Source organism: Acanthochromis polyacanthus, chromosome 2 (assembly GCF_021347895.1).
Source record: "Acanthochromis polyacanthus isolate Apoly-LR-REF ecotype Palm Island chromosome 2, KAUST_Apoly_ChrSc, whole genome shotgun sequence".
Classification (NCBI taxonomy): Eukaryota; Metazoa; Chordata; class Actinopteri; family Pomacentridae; genus Acanthochromis; species Acanthochromis polyacanthus.
Window position 1 is genome coordinate 33246463 of NC_067114.1, and position 15413 is coordinate 33261875.

Consider the following 15413-nt stretch of genomic DNA (forward strand, 5'->3'; position numbering starts at 1 on the left):
TCAGATGTTCATTACTACTTGATGAAATTACTTTTATAATTATTCAGTCCGAGTATCACCAAAGGGACTCTTGAGTAAATGTGCCCCGCTCTGCAACCTTTGGTTTATGTTGTAATGGTGATGAGTTGTGCTTTCATAACAAGTACAGCCTGTTCCATGGATTGTCATATTGCACCCCCAAACTGTCAATCTGGAGTGAAACTTGGACATGAATCGTAACTGATGATAATGGCCCAAGTAACATGTCTAAAGGAAAACAGGTGAATATCAAATTATTGTTACTGTGTGTGTGTATTGCAGATCTATCGTCGTTGCTGGCTTGTGTTCAAGAAGTCATCAAGCAAAGGACCTCGTCGTCTGGAGAAATACCCTGATGAGAAGGCTGCCTACATTAGACCATGTCCTAAAGTAAGTGTGTGTGTGTGTGTGTGTGTGTGTGTGTGTGTGTGTGTGTGTGTGTGTGTGTGTGTGTGTGTGTGTGTGTGTGTGTGTGTGTGTGTGTGTGTACGCTTGCGTGCATGTGTATGTCGGAAAGGTAGTCTATTTTGCAAAAGAAATCCAAAGATAGAGTTCACAACACAGTCAACAGTCCATGCTCTCTTCTTCTAAACTCCTCATTCGTCATCATTGCCATCTCTCCTTGACCACTGAAAAAAATCTTTCTAAAGAATATCTCTTGGTGGCAAATGTGGTCCTCCTCTTTCCCTATTCAGGTCATTGCTTCAGCTTGAATATGCATCTCCAGTGAAGTATCACTGCTTCCTCATACACTTTAATCAGACAATAACAGGTCTTTAACCTTCAACTTGTTGCCTAGGTGACAGAGATTAGCAACGTCAAGAACATCACACGGTTGCCGCGGGATACCAAGCGTCAGGCAGTGGCCATTGTGTTTACAGATGACACCTCACGCACCTTTACCTGTGAATCAGGTAATGTGTGACAACACACACACTTAAATGACACCAAACAGTATCTCCAGCTATAGCACAAGTTACTAGATACAGCTGCTGAGCACGGGTTGTAACAGATACCCCTGACAAAGCATGATGGAAACAAACACAACAACATCAGAAGATGTGATATCTCTCTCTCTCTCTCTCTCAGAACTGGAGGCCGAGGACTGGTTCAAGATGCTGTCAATTGAATGTCTGGGCATGCGGCTCAATGACATCAGTATGGGAGAGCCTGACCTACTAGCTGCTGGAGTGCAGTGTGAACACACAGGTTCTTAACACATGCACACAAACTAACAGTAACTGTTCCCATCGCAGCGGGGTGTTAAGTGTTCTCCTGCAGCTCTGTGCTCCATTTAACAGATTTAACTGCTTTGGTGGGTGGGAAGCCAGTGAAGGATCATATAATTATTGCGGCTCCTAAAGTTCTTTGGAGTGACAAAAACTGTTTTGGGTACTGGCTCTTACCAAGAGTAAAAAGGAGAGAAAACTGCAAAAATGTTGTGCATTTTGATGCAGTTTTTGAAACAACAAATGAATTTGCTTAAAACCTTCTTGGGGATCTGGGGTAACTTTCAAAAACATTTTATATATATATATCTTTCCTTGGTATATTACCTATTACCAGTTTTTCTAAAAAGATAAAATATGTTTATAGGGGTTTATGTGTCCACTCAGCTCAATGGGCTGTAGTGGCCAGGTAAGTCAGAACATTCAAAAATTAGATATGATTAAACTGTTCTCTTTTCTTTTCTTTTTACAATTTAACACTGTATCCTGTGACTCTAGTTTGAGCTTGTCGAGTGGAGATGAGATTTGAGATCCTAGAAGCAAGCCATTAAAGAAAGACACTGGTACGGAATAAGCAGAATAAGACACTCTATGTTACAAAGCATTATAGCCCAGTGAATGTATGTTTAACTTTGAGTTGATTGTTGTAATATTAAAAATTGATTCAAAATAATTCTCTGACTAAGTAATTTCTAACTGTGTAGTTAGGAAAGGAATGTGATAAAGAGGACATGACTAAGAGGCCTTACTCAGTCTACCCTGGCAGTTAGCACTGCTTCACTTCTTTAAAAGGAGTTGTTGTTGTGCAGTTAAACAGTGGAACAAATGAGTTTTGGAAATTATTAGTCTCACTGAGCTAAAGAAGTATGTATGCTGAAATTCAAAGAAAGTTTACAAATTGGGAGGGGAACGTGTGTAATGCATGTATGTCTATGGGGAAGTCAGAATAGTATATAAATAAATGAAAGAGACACTTTAGATGGAGTTCTTTGCTGGACATCGCTGGAGTTGGATCTTATCTGATAGCATCCAGGAAAGTGGATTATACTTTGCGAAAAGAGAAGCCTTGACCGATCAGCAGTTCTGCTCAAAAGGAGTAACGGAATATTTTCTTTGCCCTGTTTAATGGAAACAGAGGAATACCATCCCTGCACTACTGGAAAGTGGTGATGGAGCGTTCTACTTGTTTTACTCGACTGGATTAAGAGAATACTAAGGATATCCTAATTTACCCTGGTGGATTAATAAATATGGAATATACCTCTTTTACCCAAATGGATAAAGGATTTCTGCAGACTTGATTGGAGTCAGGACTTTTCTACTGTCTCTGAGTGAATGGGGAACTTTTATTGGGGAGTTGGGCCCTGGACTTGGATTTCCAACCCAATAGGAGGTTCTCCTTGAGTCAGGTCAGGATTGAGATAGCCAGCTAAGGCCAAGCTGTCTACTCTCTCCCTCTCAGTTACATTATTAGGTAATTTCTTTAGAAAAGCTCAGTTTTGCATTATTAACCAAATAATGAACTGTAATCATATTTGAGAGTATTTGCAGTCAAGAACTGTTGCCATGCCCATGGTAATATGTCACAATAAACATTTGTTTAGCATTTTCAAGATTTTAGTTTGGACTTTAAATTAGCCACTGTCTGTTGCTGAGATCTAATGGTAGTAAAAAAAAGTTGGGTGATTGTGTACATGCAATTTTGATGGTTCTTAATGGTTGTTCCAGTCAAGGAGTTGAATAGAATTCTGTAATTATGCCTGTTTCTTTTTTTTCCTAACCTCAGAATCATTGCCTAAAAACTTACCAAGAGTCCATTTAGAGGAAAGCTGCCATTAACAGACGTGAGTAGTAGGGTAACTTGACTATACAGGCTACTTAGTTAACTATTAGAGTAAGAGGGATAGGCGTTTGGATAAAGGCAGTTTGAAGCTAGGCAAGTTTCCTTGTCTGCAGCTTAAGCTGTTCCACAGAACCCATTAGGACTAAACTCTTTGGGCAGGTAGAACTTAACCATAGAAAGCAAGCAAGAGAGAGCAGGACCAGTGGTCCAATTCCAGGACATACATGGGTAATTTAAACGTGGCACCTGAACAAGGACCTGACAGGTATTGTTGAGTCCAAAACAAGAACCCCAGAAGTCCAAGGGGGCTTCTGTGCCCTGTGGAAGAACTTGAAGAATGAAAGTCGGAGTAGAGAGTTAGTCTCCTGGGGTTCAGAGTGAAGAGGTGATCAACTGAGAGAGCGCTCAAGCTCACTGGACCTGCAGAAAGGTGCTGGGAGTATCGCAGGATTAAGGCACAGCTGTCAAAAGGGACCTGATCGATTCCAGACGACACTACAGAGTAGATGAGCCACATCTGCCCTCACTCCTACTCAAGGCACTTTGAGGGAGCGGACAACTCGAGACAACAAAGAGAAAGAGTGAAAGCACAGGAGGGGAAGAAGTTCAGCATCCAGGTGGGATCAGTAGCCTACTACTTGGTAGGAGAGCCTTGGGATATCGGGCTAGATGGATTACTGGTCCTTACGGTTCTGAACTTGAGAACCCACAACGCAGCTTTTCAAAAGGTCCTGTAGTATACAGCAGTGGATGAATACAAGAAAGAGATTGTCAAACAAGGCACAAGTCACTGTCAAGACCCTGAGAAGTGAAAGCCATAGTGGTGACTATTGGTGGACATACCCCCTTCTTCATCATAATACATGTTTTGGTGAAAGAATATAGGGATAACATGGACATTAATGCCTGCTGTGTCAAGGTGGGTCAGGGATTTGAACCCAGAGTGCAAACTCTCAGCCAGGCACAGGTTCCAACAAAAGGTGTTTGTTATTACAAAAGGTCAACAAAAGCAGGCAGGCTCCCAAGACAAAACAGAGCCCAGACAATACTCACAAACCTAGGAACTAACTGAGGGAAAGGGGCCGGCTGGCTCGGGAAACCGGCAGTCCAGAGGATGCACACCGGCGCAGCTGGTCGTGCTGCAGAGATCGGCGGCAGCTGGATGTGCCACGGTGAACAGCGGCAGCTCGAGGCAGACCAGTCGACCCATTGGAGGGCTACAAGTGAGTGACAAGAAAGCCAGGTTAAGCACGGTCACTGAAACAATCAGAGCATGAGGCTAGCTGGGCTTACTCACAACAAGGTGTAGCTGATGCTATGATCTGGCAGTGAAGTAAAGGGCGAGCCCAGCTTTATCCACTGCTGATGACGATCAAATCCAGCTACGTTCCCCTTCGCAGCTGGAGCCAATGAGCTCCGACCAAGGGTGCAGCCAGAGGCGCAGCACAGAGGAGGGTGGGACTGAGAGGGAGAGCAGGAGTTGGGAGAGAGAGAGCAAGGGGGAGATGCCAGGAGGAGAGAGAGAAGAGGAGATGAGGAAGCAAGAAGTGAGGAGAGAAGAGGAGAGAGAGAGAAAAAGGCAAACAGGGAGCCAAGGCAAGAGTGTGACATACTGAGAGACATTAGCACAAGTTGTGGAGGATAGGCTGGAACAAGCAAACGAACTGGAGTATAGAAGGGTGGTGATCAGCATTGATGGACTGAGATCCAGTGCTCTGCCCTGGGACACAACAGAGCAAGTGGCTATGAGGGCGGTGAACCTGCAGATGAAGGCATACCCGTATTGTAATGAAATAAAGCAGCTGGTGGTACTAGTGTCAAAAAACAGGATGAAGAGTAAAGGAGACGGCTGATGGATCTTCTCCAAATGGCAGAACAAGTGAGAGGTAATTAGGGCAAACCAACAGACCACTGAAAGAAGAACCAGAAGAGTCACAAACTTGAAAAGGGGGTAGAGTGAGAATTTACTTTACACTGAGTTGAACGCCACGAGATCTTGATGAGGCTTGGGGAGACCATAGCTATGTTAAAGCCATGGCCATAACACCCCTCCATCAGGGTAGAGAGCCCAAACTACTGAGGGGCCCACAACCACAGTGTGATTACTTAGAGATGCCAACCACCAAGCCAGGACCGGCAGACGAGGGTGCAGCAGTTTCTCCAAGAGCCAAAGACACTTGGTATCACCCATCGCATTCAATATGAGGACCCCCCAGCTTAATAGTACAAGGGAAGATCCTGCTGAATCTGAAGAAGCCTCATCTACAAGCAAAGAAGATGTCAGCATAGTATGATGTAACACTGAAGTCCATAAGTTGCAAGTCCCCAGGTGACTTGAAGAAGCTGAGATTGGCCCAAAGGAAAGGTCCTAAGAAAAATGTGCTACTGATATCAGTGAAAATAGTGTCTGACACCCATCGCACCCATCGCTGCAAAAGATGGGAGTCAGCCAGGCCACAATGTAAGAGTGGGCTGGCATACAAATGATGCCAACCCATGCCTCCCTTGCATCCTGCAAAGAACTAAGCAAACTTCAGAACATCTTTCACGGCAATAACACATGATGCCATACCTTTACAGGATGAAGAAAGCAGCATACAAGTATTCACAGGAGGTGGATGAAACCAGAAAGGAAGACTTCTCGGAGGATGAAGAAGACAATGAAGCTATCCCCTAGCCAGGACTTTATGGAGTACTTAAAAGATTAAGGCACTTGTGCTACACCTACTTCCAGAAAAGCATCTGAATAAGTATCTGAGGAAACCTGGCCATTGGTAAAAAGTATAACCACCAACGAAGAGGTGAAAAGTCTGTGGCTGGGCCATGCCACGGAGCATCCTGTTGGACAAGGGGAGCACAAAAGCACTGTAATTGGCTGGTGCTCAACAACATCGAAGAGGCTTGGCTCAGCAGTGTACATACCAGACTGGAAAAGAGACAGACCCTCACCCAGATATAGTATAAAGTGAAAACTATGATCTCACTAAACCATTATGCGAAAGCTATGAGGATAATAACTAAGGGCCAAAGAGATGAAGTTGACGTATCATTACTAACAGATACAAGTCTGCCCCAAATAGACACAACAGTGCAAAAATGGAATTTGAAGAGGAACTATTACAAAGAGGGCTGCACAGTGGAGTAGTGGTTAGCACTTTCGCCTTGCAGCAAGAAGATCCCTGGTTCAAATCCCGGCCTGGGCCTGAGATCTTTCTGCATGGAGTTTGCATGTTCTCCCTGTACATGCGTGGGTTTTCTCCAGGTACTCCAGCTTCCTCCCACAGTCCAAAAATATGCTGAGGTTAATTGATGACTCTAAATTGCCTGTAGGTGTGAATGTAAGTGTGATTGTTTGTCTGTATATGTAGCCCTGCGACAGACTGGCGATCTGTCCAGGGTGTCCCCTGCCTTCACCCAATTCAGCTAAAATAGGCTCCAGCACCCCCCGCAACCCTAGTGAGGATAAAGCGGTGTATAGAGAATGGATGGATGGATGGATGGATGGACTATTAAAAAGAATGAAGAAAGGAAACTTGGCATCCTCCTAAGAACAAGGCAGCCTACAAGACTCAACCATAGAGAATGAGTATTTCTGGAGCATTTGCCCAATCAATGCTGACCCTATACCAAGGGAGACTGCAGAATAAACCACCCAGCCCATCTAAACCAAGTGTCAAGACCAGCATCAAGAGGAAACGAAATTGCCTTCCATCAGAAGAATACAAAAAGCTTACACCAGAACAAAAGAAGGCCCTCCATGACTCTGAGAACTAATGGCCCAAGAGGCGTGGGTCACCCTCGAAAAAACTGCCCTTTGACATTTGGAAAGGTATTGTGTGGTTATTGGGACCATACAATCTAATGACTACAAGAGACTTAAAGGGACTGTGTAGGAACAGAAGAGAGAGTTCCAGTCAGCCAAAGGCTAGAAAAACTGTGTGCACATCTAATCTGTTTTGCACCTCACCAAGAGGAGCTGCAACCAGAGAAATGGTACAAACTGGTGGATATTTCAGAAGTCACTGTACAAAAGATGCAGGAAAGTTACCGCTTGCTGGCTGGAAAAAGAAAAGCTACGTGAGATTATCTCAAGAGCGAATGTGGCCAGATTGTGGTGACTGTGGAGATTTGGGTGAAAAGTATACCAATACCATAGTTGGAAGGGTCCATCCAGCAGTTAAACCCAGTAGCAGTTGAAGAAATGGATATGATAGTCAGGGAATTTAGTACCTAGGGAATTATTCGGGAGAAACCTAATCCAATTATTAACAGGCCAATTCAGGTGGTGAAAAGCCTAAGTCAGTGAAAAGATGTTGAAGACCTGTAATCAACTTCAAGGCCCTTAACCACTGAGCAGTGGAAAATGAGGCTAATTTGATCAATCGCCAAGGCACTCTAAGGACATTGCAAGTCAAAAAGTACAACTCATTTTTTGACCTGGCAAATGGATTCTTTTCCCTGAGGTTGACTAAGGCATCCCAAGACAAGACAGCCTTCATCCACAAAGTTAAAGCCTATGTGTGAAACGACTGCCCCAGGGATTTAAAAACTCTCCAAATATTTTAGGGTTAGGGTTTCAATCTGCAATAATTGATATCCTACAAGAGTGTATTCATTGCTGATGAAACAGAGGAATCATGTCTGGAGAGACTGCAGCAAGTAGTTGAGCACCTGAAGACGGCAGGATTAAAACTGAACCTGAAAAGTGCCAGTTTTGAGGGAATTACCTTGGCGTCCAGACCTAGGACTGTCAGAAGGACACTGAGAGAAACTGGACCAGATAAGGCCCCCAGTATCTCTAAATGGGCTTCAGAAAATCCTGGGACTGAGCAACCATGTGAGGGATCATGTTCCCAATTACCAGAAATATGCCAGACCTCTTTATGCTATGTTGAAAAAAGAAGAGCCTGAGCAAGATATAGAGGTCGGCAAGGAATGGATATGGACAGTCACAGACCAGAGCAATCTGGAAAGACTGAAGACGCCTATCTAGGGAGCCCTGAGACTTGAACCTAGAAGTCTACGTTCCAGACTGGTGGCAGAGACTCGTTACAAGGCTGACAATACTGGAAAAGGTCAACAACAAGACAGCAGGGATGGGGGCCCTTTGGAGCTACACCCTGTCCTCTGTGGAAAAGAAATATCCACCAGAAGAAAAAGAACTCAAATCAAAATCAAATATCAAACCAAATATATGTTAGGTGGGTGGTGTTTCTGAACCCAAAAGCAGGCACTTAGAGACAGGCGGATGATTAACAAGGATTTAATAAATGAAAACCACTCCACACGGGAGGCACAAAGCCAAACAGAATAAGGCTCAAACTAAACAGGCTGGGATGAGGGCTAAACTAAACAAACTGAGGTAACTCACAACATAAAAGTCCAGGGGGTCGGGAGCCGAGGCAGGGACAGAGTTCTGGAACTGGGCCGGCGAGACCGGAGCAGATGGAGAAGTCCAGAGCGGAGGGGAGACCAGAGCAGACCAGACAGGTGTATTCTGAGCAGTAACAACCAGACGGAGCGAACCAGACAGGTGTGTCCCAAACAATGACCCGGCGCTGAGTGCTGGGGAGAGCCAGGCTTTTAAGCATTGCTGATTATTGATTAGGAGCGACTGTGCTCCTCCGCAGCCGGCCAGGAGCGCAGCAAAGGAGAGGGAGGGGCCATGACAATATACCAAACTATTTTACAAAGAATAATGTAGATATTTATGGTAAAGAAGGAATTGCAAATGAATTTTGTTACGATTTGGGGGGTGGGTGGGGGGTGGGGGACCCAGGCACAGACACAAACAGACAGGCTCAGTGGTTATAATGAATAAAAGGGTCTTTATTACGAAAACTCCAAAACTCAAATATCGTGACTAGAACTGGGGGGAGGCAGGACAGAAACCAAACTAACTACAACTGTGGCACAAAAAGCTCTATATAACAACAACTGAGGGGAAGTACTCGCAAACTAGAGAAAACTACAAACCAAAAGAGCAAAACAGGCTGAGGTTAATCCAGAGTCCACGGGGGGAAATCCATGAAGGGGGAAAGGCAGCAAAGTCCAAAGCCGACACAGTTCAGAGGCCAGTTTTGTCAAACAATGGTCCAGCAAAGACTGAGGAAAGCAGAGGGCTTAAATAGCTGAGGGAACAGGTGAGTGGAATTGGACTGATTGCCTGCAGCTGATACCAAGCAGCAATTAGTCGGCTGAGTGCAGGGAGACCGGGGCGAGCGAACTGGGAGAGAGAGACGGGAGGAAAAAAGACAGGAGCAGGAACAGGACCATAACAAATTTAATAATTACTTTGTGAATATTGGTCCGAATTTTTTTCCATAACAAAGCTTTTGAAACAAATACCTGGAGTATGTAACATTTGTATGTTTGAACAGTGCAAACTATTAACAGTGACGAGATAAGCTGTATTTCTATGGAGAGAATTTTGTTTCTTTATTATTCAATCAATCAAGAAAGGTTTTGCAACCAAAAAAGAGAGTTGAGACCAAAAACATAAAGTTGCAATCAAAAAATAAAAGATCAATCAAATAGAATAGATCTGAGACCAAAAAAATTTAAGTGGTAACCCCCCCCCAAAAAAAAAAATCTTTTGAGATCAAAACAGAACAGATTGCAAATGAAAATATAATAAGTTCAGAACATATTGACTTAACTTCAATCAAAACTAATATTTTTTGCTTGCAAGTTCAAAAGTTTTGCTTGCAAGCTCAAAAGTTTTGGTTGTGAATTCTAAAGTTTTGCTTGCAAGCTCAAAAGATTTGGTTGTGAATTCTAAATTTTTGCTTGCGAATCTGACTGAACCAAATGGATGGGGCCAACGCTGGTGGAAGAGACAAGAGTTCCTGTTGGTCAGTTTGACGTTGCTCCACCGCCAGTCATCGCCACTCCCCTCTGTGCTGTTGCTGGCTGCTTCCACGCTAGGTAAGTTGGTAGCTGGTTGCGCACAAATTAATTATGCTAAATATTTTAGGCTACAACCGGCCGTACATTCGTAACAACAATAATTATAAGGCCCGGATAGTGCATGCACGCTGATTAGCATTGTTGTCTCGGCTTGTCCCGGCTTGAGCAGGGTAGACGGTGACATGTCTATGGCCGGTGAGGGTAGGGAGCATATGAGGCGGATACAACGCAAGGCTGTGATTGCAACATGCAATCGCGGGGTCACCGTTCCTACAAAACAGTAGCCCTGCTACCATTGACTATGAAACTTTATCGACTAATTGCGGGGCCAGTTTCCAGCGTGTAGCAGCCTGATGCTGTGAGAGGGTGGAAGTGAGATTGAACTGTGTGAACTGAGATTCCGAGGGTGGGGTGCGGGGGGGCACATAAACCGGCCACGCGAGTATGGATCTTTTCCTATTGACATTTTTCTGTCAGTTTGGGCCTCTCAGTTGCACTAACACGGATATTTCGCCCTCTCTAACAGATATTGTTGTAAAGGGATAAATATATGAAGGTTTTCCTAAATATGCCCTGCAAACTGGAGTTGATGCGAAAACGATGAGGTAACCGCTCTTTTTGCGCATGCTCATTGACGCTTCTGGCAGTCGGCAGCAGTGTAAACAATACTGATATACACACGTGGACAAAATTGTTGGTACCCCTCAGTTAAAGAAGGAAAAACCCACAATTCTCACTGAAATCACTTGAAACTCACAAAAGTAACAATCAATAAAAATTCATTGAAAATTAAATAATCAAAAACAGCCATTACTTTTGAATTGTTGATTAACATAATTATTTAAAAAAACAAACTAATGAAACAGGCCTGGACAAAAATGATGGTACCTCTATAAAAGATTGAAAACTATTTGACCAGAGTGACATGATTAACTCAGGTGTGTCATTTAATTGACATCACAGGTGTTTCCAAACTCATAATCAGTCAGTCTGCCTATTTAAAGGGAGACAAGTAGTCACCCTGCTGTTTGGTGAAAAGGTGTGTACCACACTGAACATGGACAACAGAAAGCGAAGGAGAGAATTGTCCCAGGACATCCGAAAAAAAATTATAGACAAACATCTTAAAGGTAAAGACTATAAGACCATCTCTAAACAGCTTGAAGTTCCTGTGACAACAGTGGCTCATATTATTCAGAAGTTCAAGACCCACGAGACAGTAGCCAACCTCCCTGGACGTGGCCGCAAGAGGAAAATTGATGACGAATTGAAGAGACGGATCGTTCGAATTGTATCCAAAGAGCCCAGAGCAACCTCCAAAGAAATTAAAGGTGAACTCCAAGGCCAAGGTACATCAGTGTCAGATGGCACCATTCGTCGTTGTTTGAGCCAAAGTGGACTTCATGGGAGACGACCAAGGAGGACACCACTGCTGAAAAAAACTCATAAAAAGCGAGACTGGAATTTGCAAAAATGCATGTTGACAAGCCACAAAGCTTCTGGGAGAATGTCCTTTGGACAGATGAGACCAAACTGGAGCTTTTTGGTAAGGCACATCAACTCTATGTTCATAGACTCAAAAACCAAGCATACGAAGAAAAGAACACTGTCCCTACGGTGAAACATGGAGGAGGCTCAGTAATGTTTTGGGGCTGCTTTGCTGCATCTGGCACAGGGTGTCTTGAAAGTGTGCAAGGTACGATGAAATCTGAAGACTATCAAGTCATTCTGGAGAGAAATGTGCTGCCTAGTGTCAGAAAGCTTGGTCTCAGTCGCAGGTCATGGGTCTTCCAACAGGACAACGATCCAAAACACACAGCCAAAAACACCCAAGAATGGCTGAGAGAAAAGCGTTGGACTATTCTAAAGTGGCCTTCTATGAGCCCAGATCTGAATCCCATTGAACATATGTGGAAGGAGCTGAAACATGCCATTTGGAGAAGACACCCATCAAACCTGAGACAACTGGAGCTGTTTGCTCATGAGGAGTGGGCCAAAATACCTGTTGACAGCTGCAGAACGCTCATTGACAAATACAGAAATCGTTTAATTGCAGTGATTGCCTCAAAAGGTTGTTATGTTAAATATTAAGTTATGGGTACCATCATTTTTGTCCAGCCCTATTTCATTAGTTTGTTTTTTTAAATAATTATGTCAATCAACAATTCAAAAGTGATGGCTGATTTTGATTATTTAATTTTCAATAAATTTTTATTTATTGTTACTTTTGTGAGTTTCAAGTGATTTCAGTGAGAATTGTGGGTTTTTCCTTCTTTAACTGAGGGGTACCAACAATTTTGTCCACGTGTGTATTTCATGTAATGATATAAAAATACCGCTATTATGACTCAATATCCTTTACTTTCCTTTTTAGGACATAGTCGATAACCGAGCACAAGAATGAGTAACCAAGCTGCGAGATCACAAGTCCAGGTACGTGGCTAACTATGCGTTATGCACTTACATGTATTTTCATGGTGGTGGGAATAGTTTGTAGAGCTTGAGCAGGACCGGAATCATCTGACACTATATGCTTTTGATCCACAGGTTCACATTACATTGGCAAATGTTGGCAAAATACATTGGATTAACTCTAGAGCTTTTGATTTTTATGTTTCTTGACATAATGTAGATTTTACTACTCTTCTTCATCTGCTTTGAATTGCTGTTTCTCCTCACATTGTATGGATCTGAGCTTTGGTAACGCACAATTTTCCCCACTGTGGGAAAAGTTTTATCTTATCCTATAATAATAAGAAGTGCTTGTATGTGTAGTTGATGCCAACATCCCTTTTAAGTTATAAATAACTGTTACTTTAATTTAATATTTCTCTTTCTGGTTGCAAGAATCAACACGACAGCAGCTTCTGTCCAGAGTCAGGGACAGACTGACTTCTGTAATCAGCAGAGAGCCTATTGATTTAGAGTATCTGCATTTGGTGTGCACACAGGAGTTGCAATTCCTTCAACTGGGGCAGCCTATCTTGATGTCCCTGAGTCTGTGGTGGACCATGTGCAGCAGCTGTCTCATGTTGTCAGCAATTATCTATCACACAGCACGGTTCATCCACTGTTTGATGATGTGGCGTCTGTTGAATGGAGTGGAAGTGTGGGGCGACCCTGCCTCAACATAGACAGACAAATGCTACAGAATCTTCTTGGTACAGAGTTACCACTGACATCTCTGACGAACCTCCATGGCATTTCAAGATCCACTCTATACAGAGGAATGCAAGAACACAACCTCTCTGTCAGAACGGGGTATTCAGACATTCCAGATGAAATTGTAGATCTAAAAGTTAGGTCAATAAAAGCAAGGTTGCCCCATGCTGGCTACAGGCTAGTGAAAGGAGCCCTTAGATCTATGGGTTACCGGATTCAATGGAGAAGAGTGAAAAGTTCCTTGCAGCGTGTGGATGGTGCAGGAGTAGTAGCTCGGATGATCCAGTCGAACTGCATCGCAAGGCGAACATGCTCCGTTCCTGCTCCTCTGTCACTTGTCCACATTGACACAAACCACAAGTTGATCTGGTGTGTTTTTGTGTACTGAGCTTGTAAAAATTTAATGTCACCCACTTGCAATCAGTGTGGACTAACAATCAACTTTTTGATAGGTACAACATTGTGATTTATGGAGCAATTGATGGCTTCTCAAGGAAGGTAAGGTTTGCTTGCATATCCTTGTTGACCACTTATTGTTATGAACAACTACACAAACCACTTCTAACACTTTGTTACAGATCTTCTATCTGGATGCGGCAGGACACAACAAAGCAGAAACAGCTTTCCAATTCTTCATAGATGGAGTTGGGAAATTTGGATGGCCATCAAGGCAAGTGCAGTATGACAGAAGAAATGTAACAACATGTTGCTAACACTGTGCTAGTAGTAATTTTTTTCTTCTTTTTTTTCTTTTTCTTTTTTTCTTTTTTTTGTCTGCAAGTCCGCTCAAAAATTACACCAACGAACCATGGTGTCATTACTTAAGCTTCATGCAATTTTTTTCTTATTTGTGACTGTGGCCATCACCTGCCCTCATGGCAAATTAACCTATCATGTTTATTTCAAGCTGTTTCCTATATTATGCCATTGAGGGCTGTGCACACCCAAGTGAAACATAAAACAAAGTGAGGCATAGACCGTGTTCTGAGAGAAAAGGATTCTATTTATTTGTGTTCTTTAATTCACCCCTTGAAACCAATTACAAATCTGAGACCCTTCACAAACACCAGATACGACAGAATCCCAACAGGATCAATCATGAAGATGTCAGGAGACCACAGGAAGGATAGAAGAAGCAGAGTGAGATCCACAGACACTAACCCAGCAACCTCCACTGACTCAGTGACCGGAGGAACAGACTCTATTGAGTTCTGGTAAGTGCCGGTGTGGTGGGTCTGGCATGCATGAAAACCTCCACCAAAAGGAGGGAACTGTCTCCTCCAGCCCAAGTAGGTCCACACAGCCCCCCGCAGGAGCCACCGAGCGGAGGGCCAGCCCAGGAACCCAGAACGACCCCACCAACACAGCCAGAGCCCCAAGGCCCGCGCAGCAGAACAGGCCATAGCAGAACCGAAGGAAATCTTTCACCAAATCAGCTTTGGAAAATTGGGCTGATGCAGGCACCAGTGCCAGAACCAGACCTGGTGGAGATACACAGTAACATGTCAAATATAATGTGCAATTAAAACAAAATGTAAAAAAAATTAGTGTCATAAACACGACATGAAAACTTCTGATCTGTGTGTGTACATGATTATTATCTTTGCTAGTAATACATTTCTGATCCATGGATGTATTTGTCATTCCAGATCCAGCAAGCAAAGGAGGAATCTGAAGAAGAAAACAGTGAGGAAGGAATTGTTGTTCCAGACATACAATGCCCACTGTCACAAGAAAGACTTGTTACACTGCAGCAACAAGTAAACCCAACAACAGAGTCCTGCTCTTTTGGTCGGGACATCGACTTGTGTGCCCTTGAAATAGCACTTGGACAGTGACAGCGTCTTGTGTAAACAATAAAAGTGTATTTTTCAACTGGAAGAAGCAGTCAAGTACATGATTTGTTTTAGGTTGTTTTATTTTAACCTCAACCAGTGTTCCATCCATCCATTTTCTTCCGTTTATCCGGGGCCGGGTCATGGAGGCAGCAGGCGAAGCAGGTCATTCCAGACGTTCCTCCCCCCAGCAACGCTTTCCAGCTCTTCCTGGGGGATCCCGAGGCGTTCCCAGGACAGGCGAGATATATAATCCCTCCTGCGAGTTCTGGGTCTACCCCGAGGTCTCCTCCCAGACGGACGTGCTTGAAAAACCTCCAAAGGAAGTCTCCTTGGAGGCATCCGTATCAGATGGCCAAACCACCTCAACTGGCTCCTTTCGAAGCCAAGGAGCAGCGGCTCTACTCCGAGCTCCCT

The 15413-nt window shown here is 43.7% G+C and overlaps 1 protein-coding gene and 2 long non-coding RNA genes across 5 annotated transcripts in view; all 3 read left to right on the forward strand.

Annotated features, from left to right (window-relative positions):
* The window catches only part of dok4 (docking protein 4), a 159172-nt gene that overhangs the window by 117859 nt on the left and 25900 nt on the right, over positions 1-15413 (forward strand). For all 3 annotated transcript variants that reach the window (XM_051942535.1, XM_051942524.1, XM_051942514.1), the window contains 3 exons: positions 301-408; positions 818-932; positions 1108-1227. In XM_051942535.1, coding sequence (XP_051798495.1) covers positions 301-408; positions 818-932; positions 1108-1227 — 343 coding nt within the window. The remainder of the gene's footprint in view (positions 1-300; positions 409-817; positions 933-1107; positions 1228-15413) is intronic.
* LOC127532058 (uncharacterized) lies at positions 8843-13836 on the forward strand. The gene is made up of 4 exons (XR_007939308.1): positions 8843-10604; positions 12374-12432; positions 13614-13659; positions 13740-13836. It is a non-coding gene; the product is annotated as an uncharacterized LOC127532058 (long non-coding RNA).
* LOC127532120 (uncharacterized) lies at positions 13838-15045 on the forward strand. The gene is made up of 2 exons (XR_007939381.1): positions 13838-14375; positions 14811-15045. It is a non-coding gene; the product is annotated as an uncharacterized LOC127532120 (long non-coding RNA).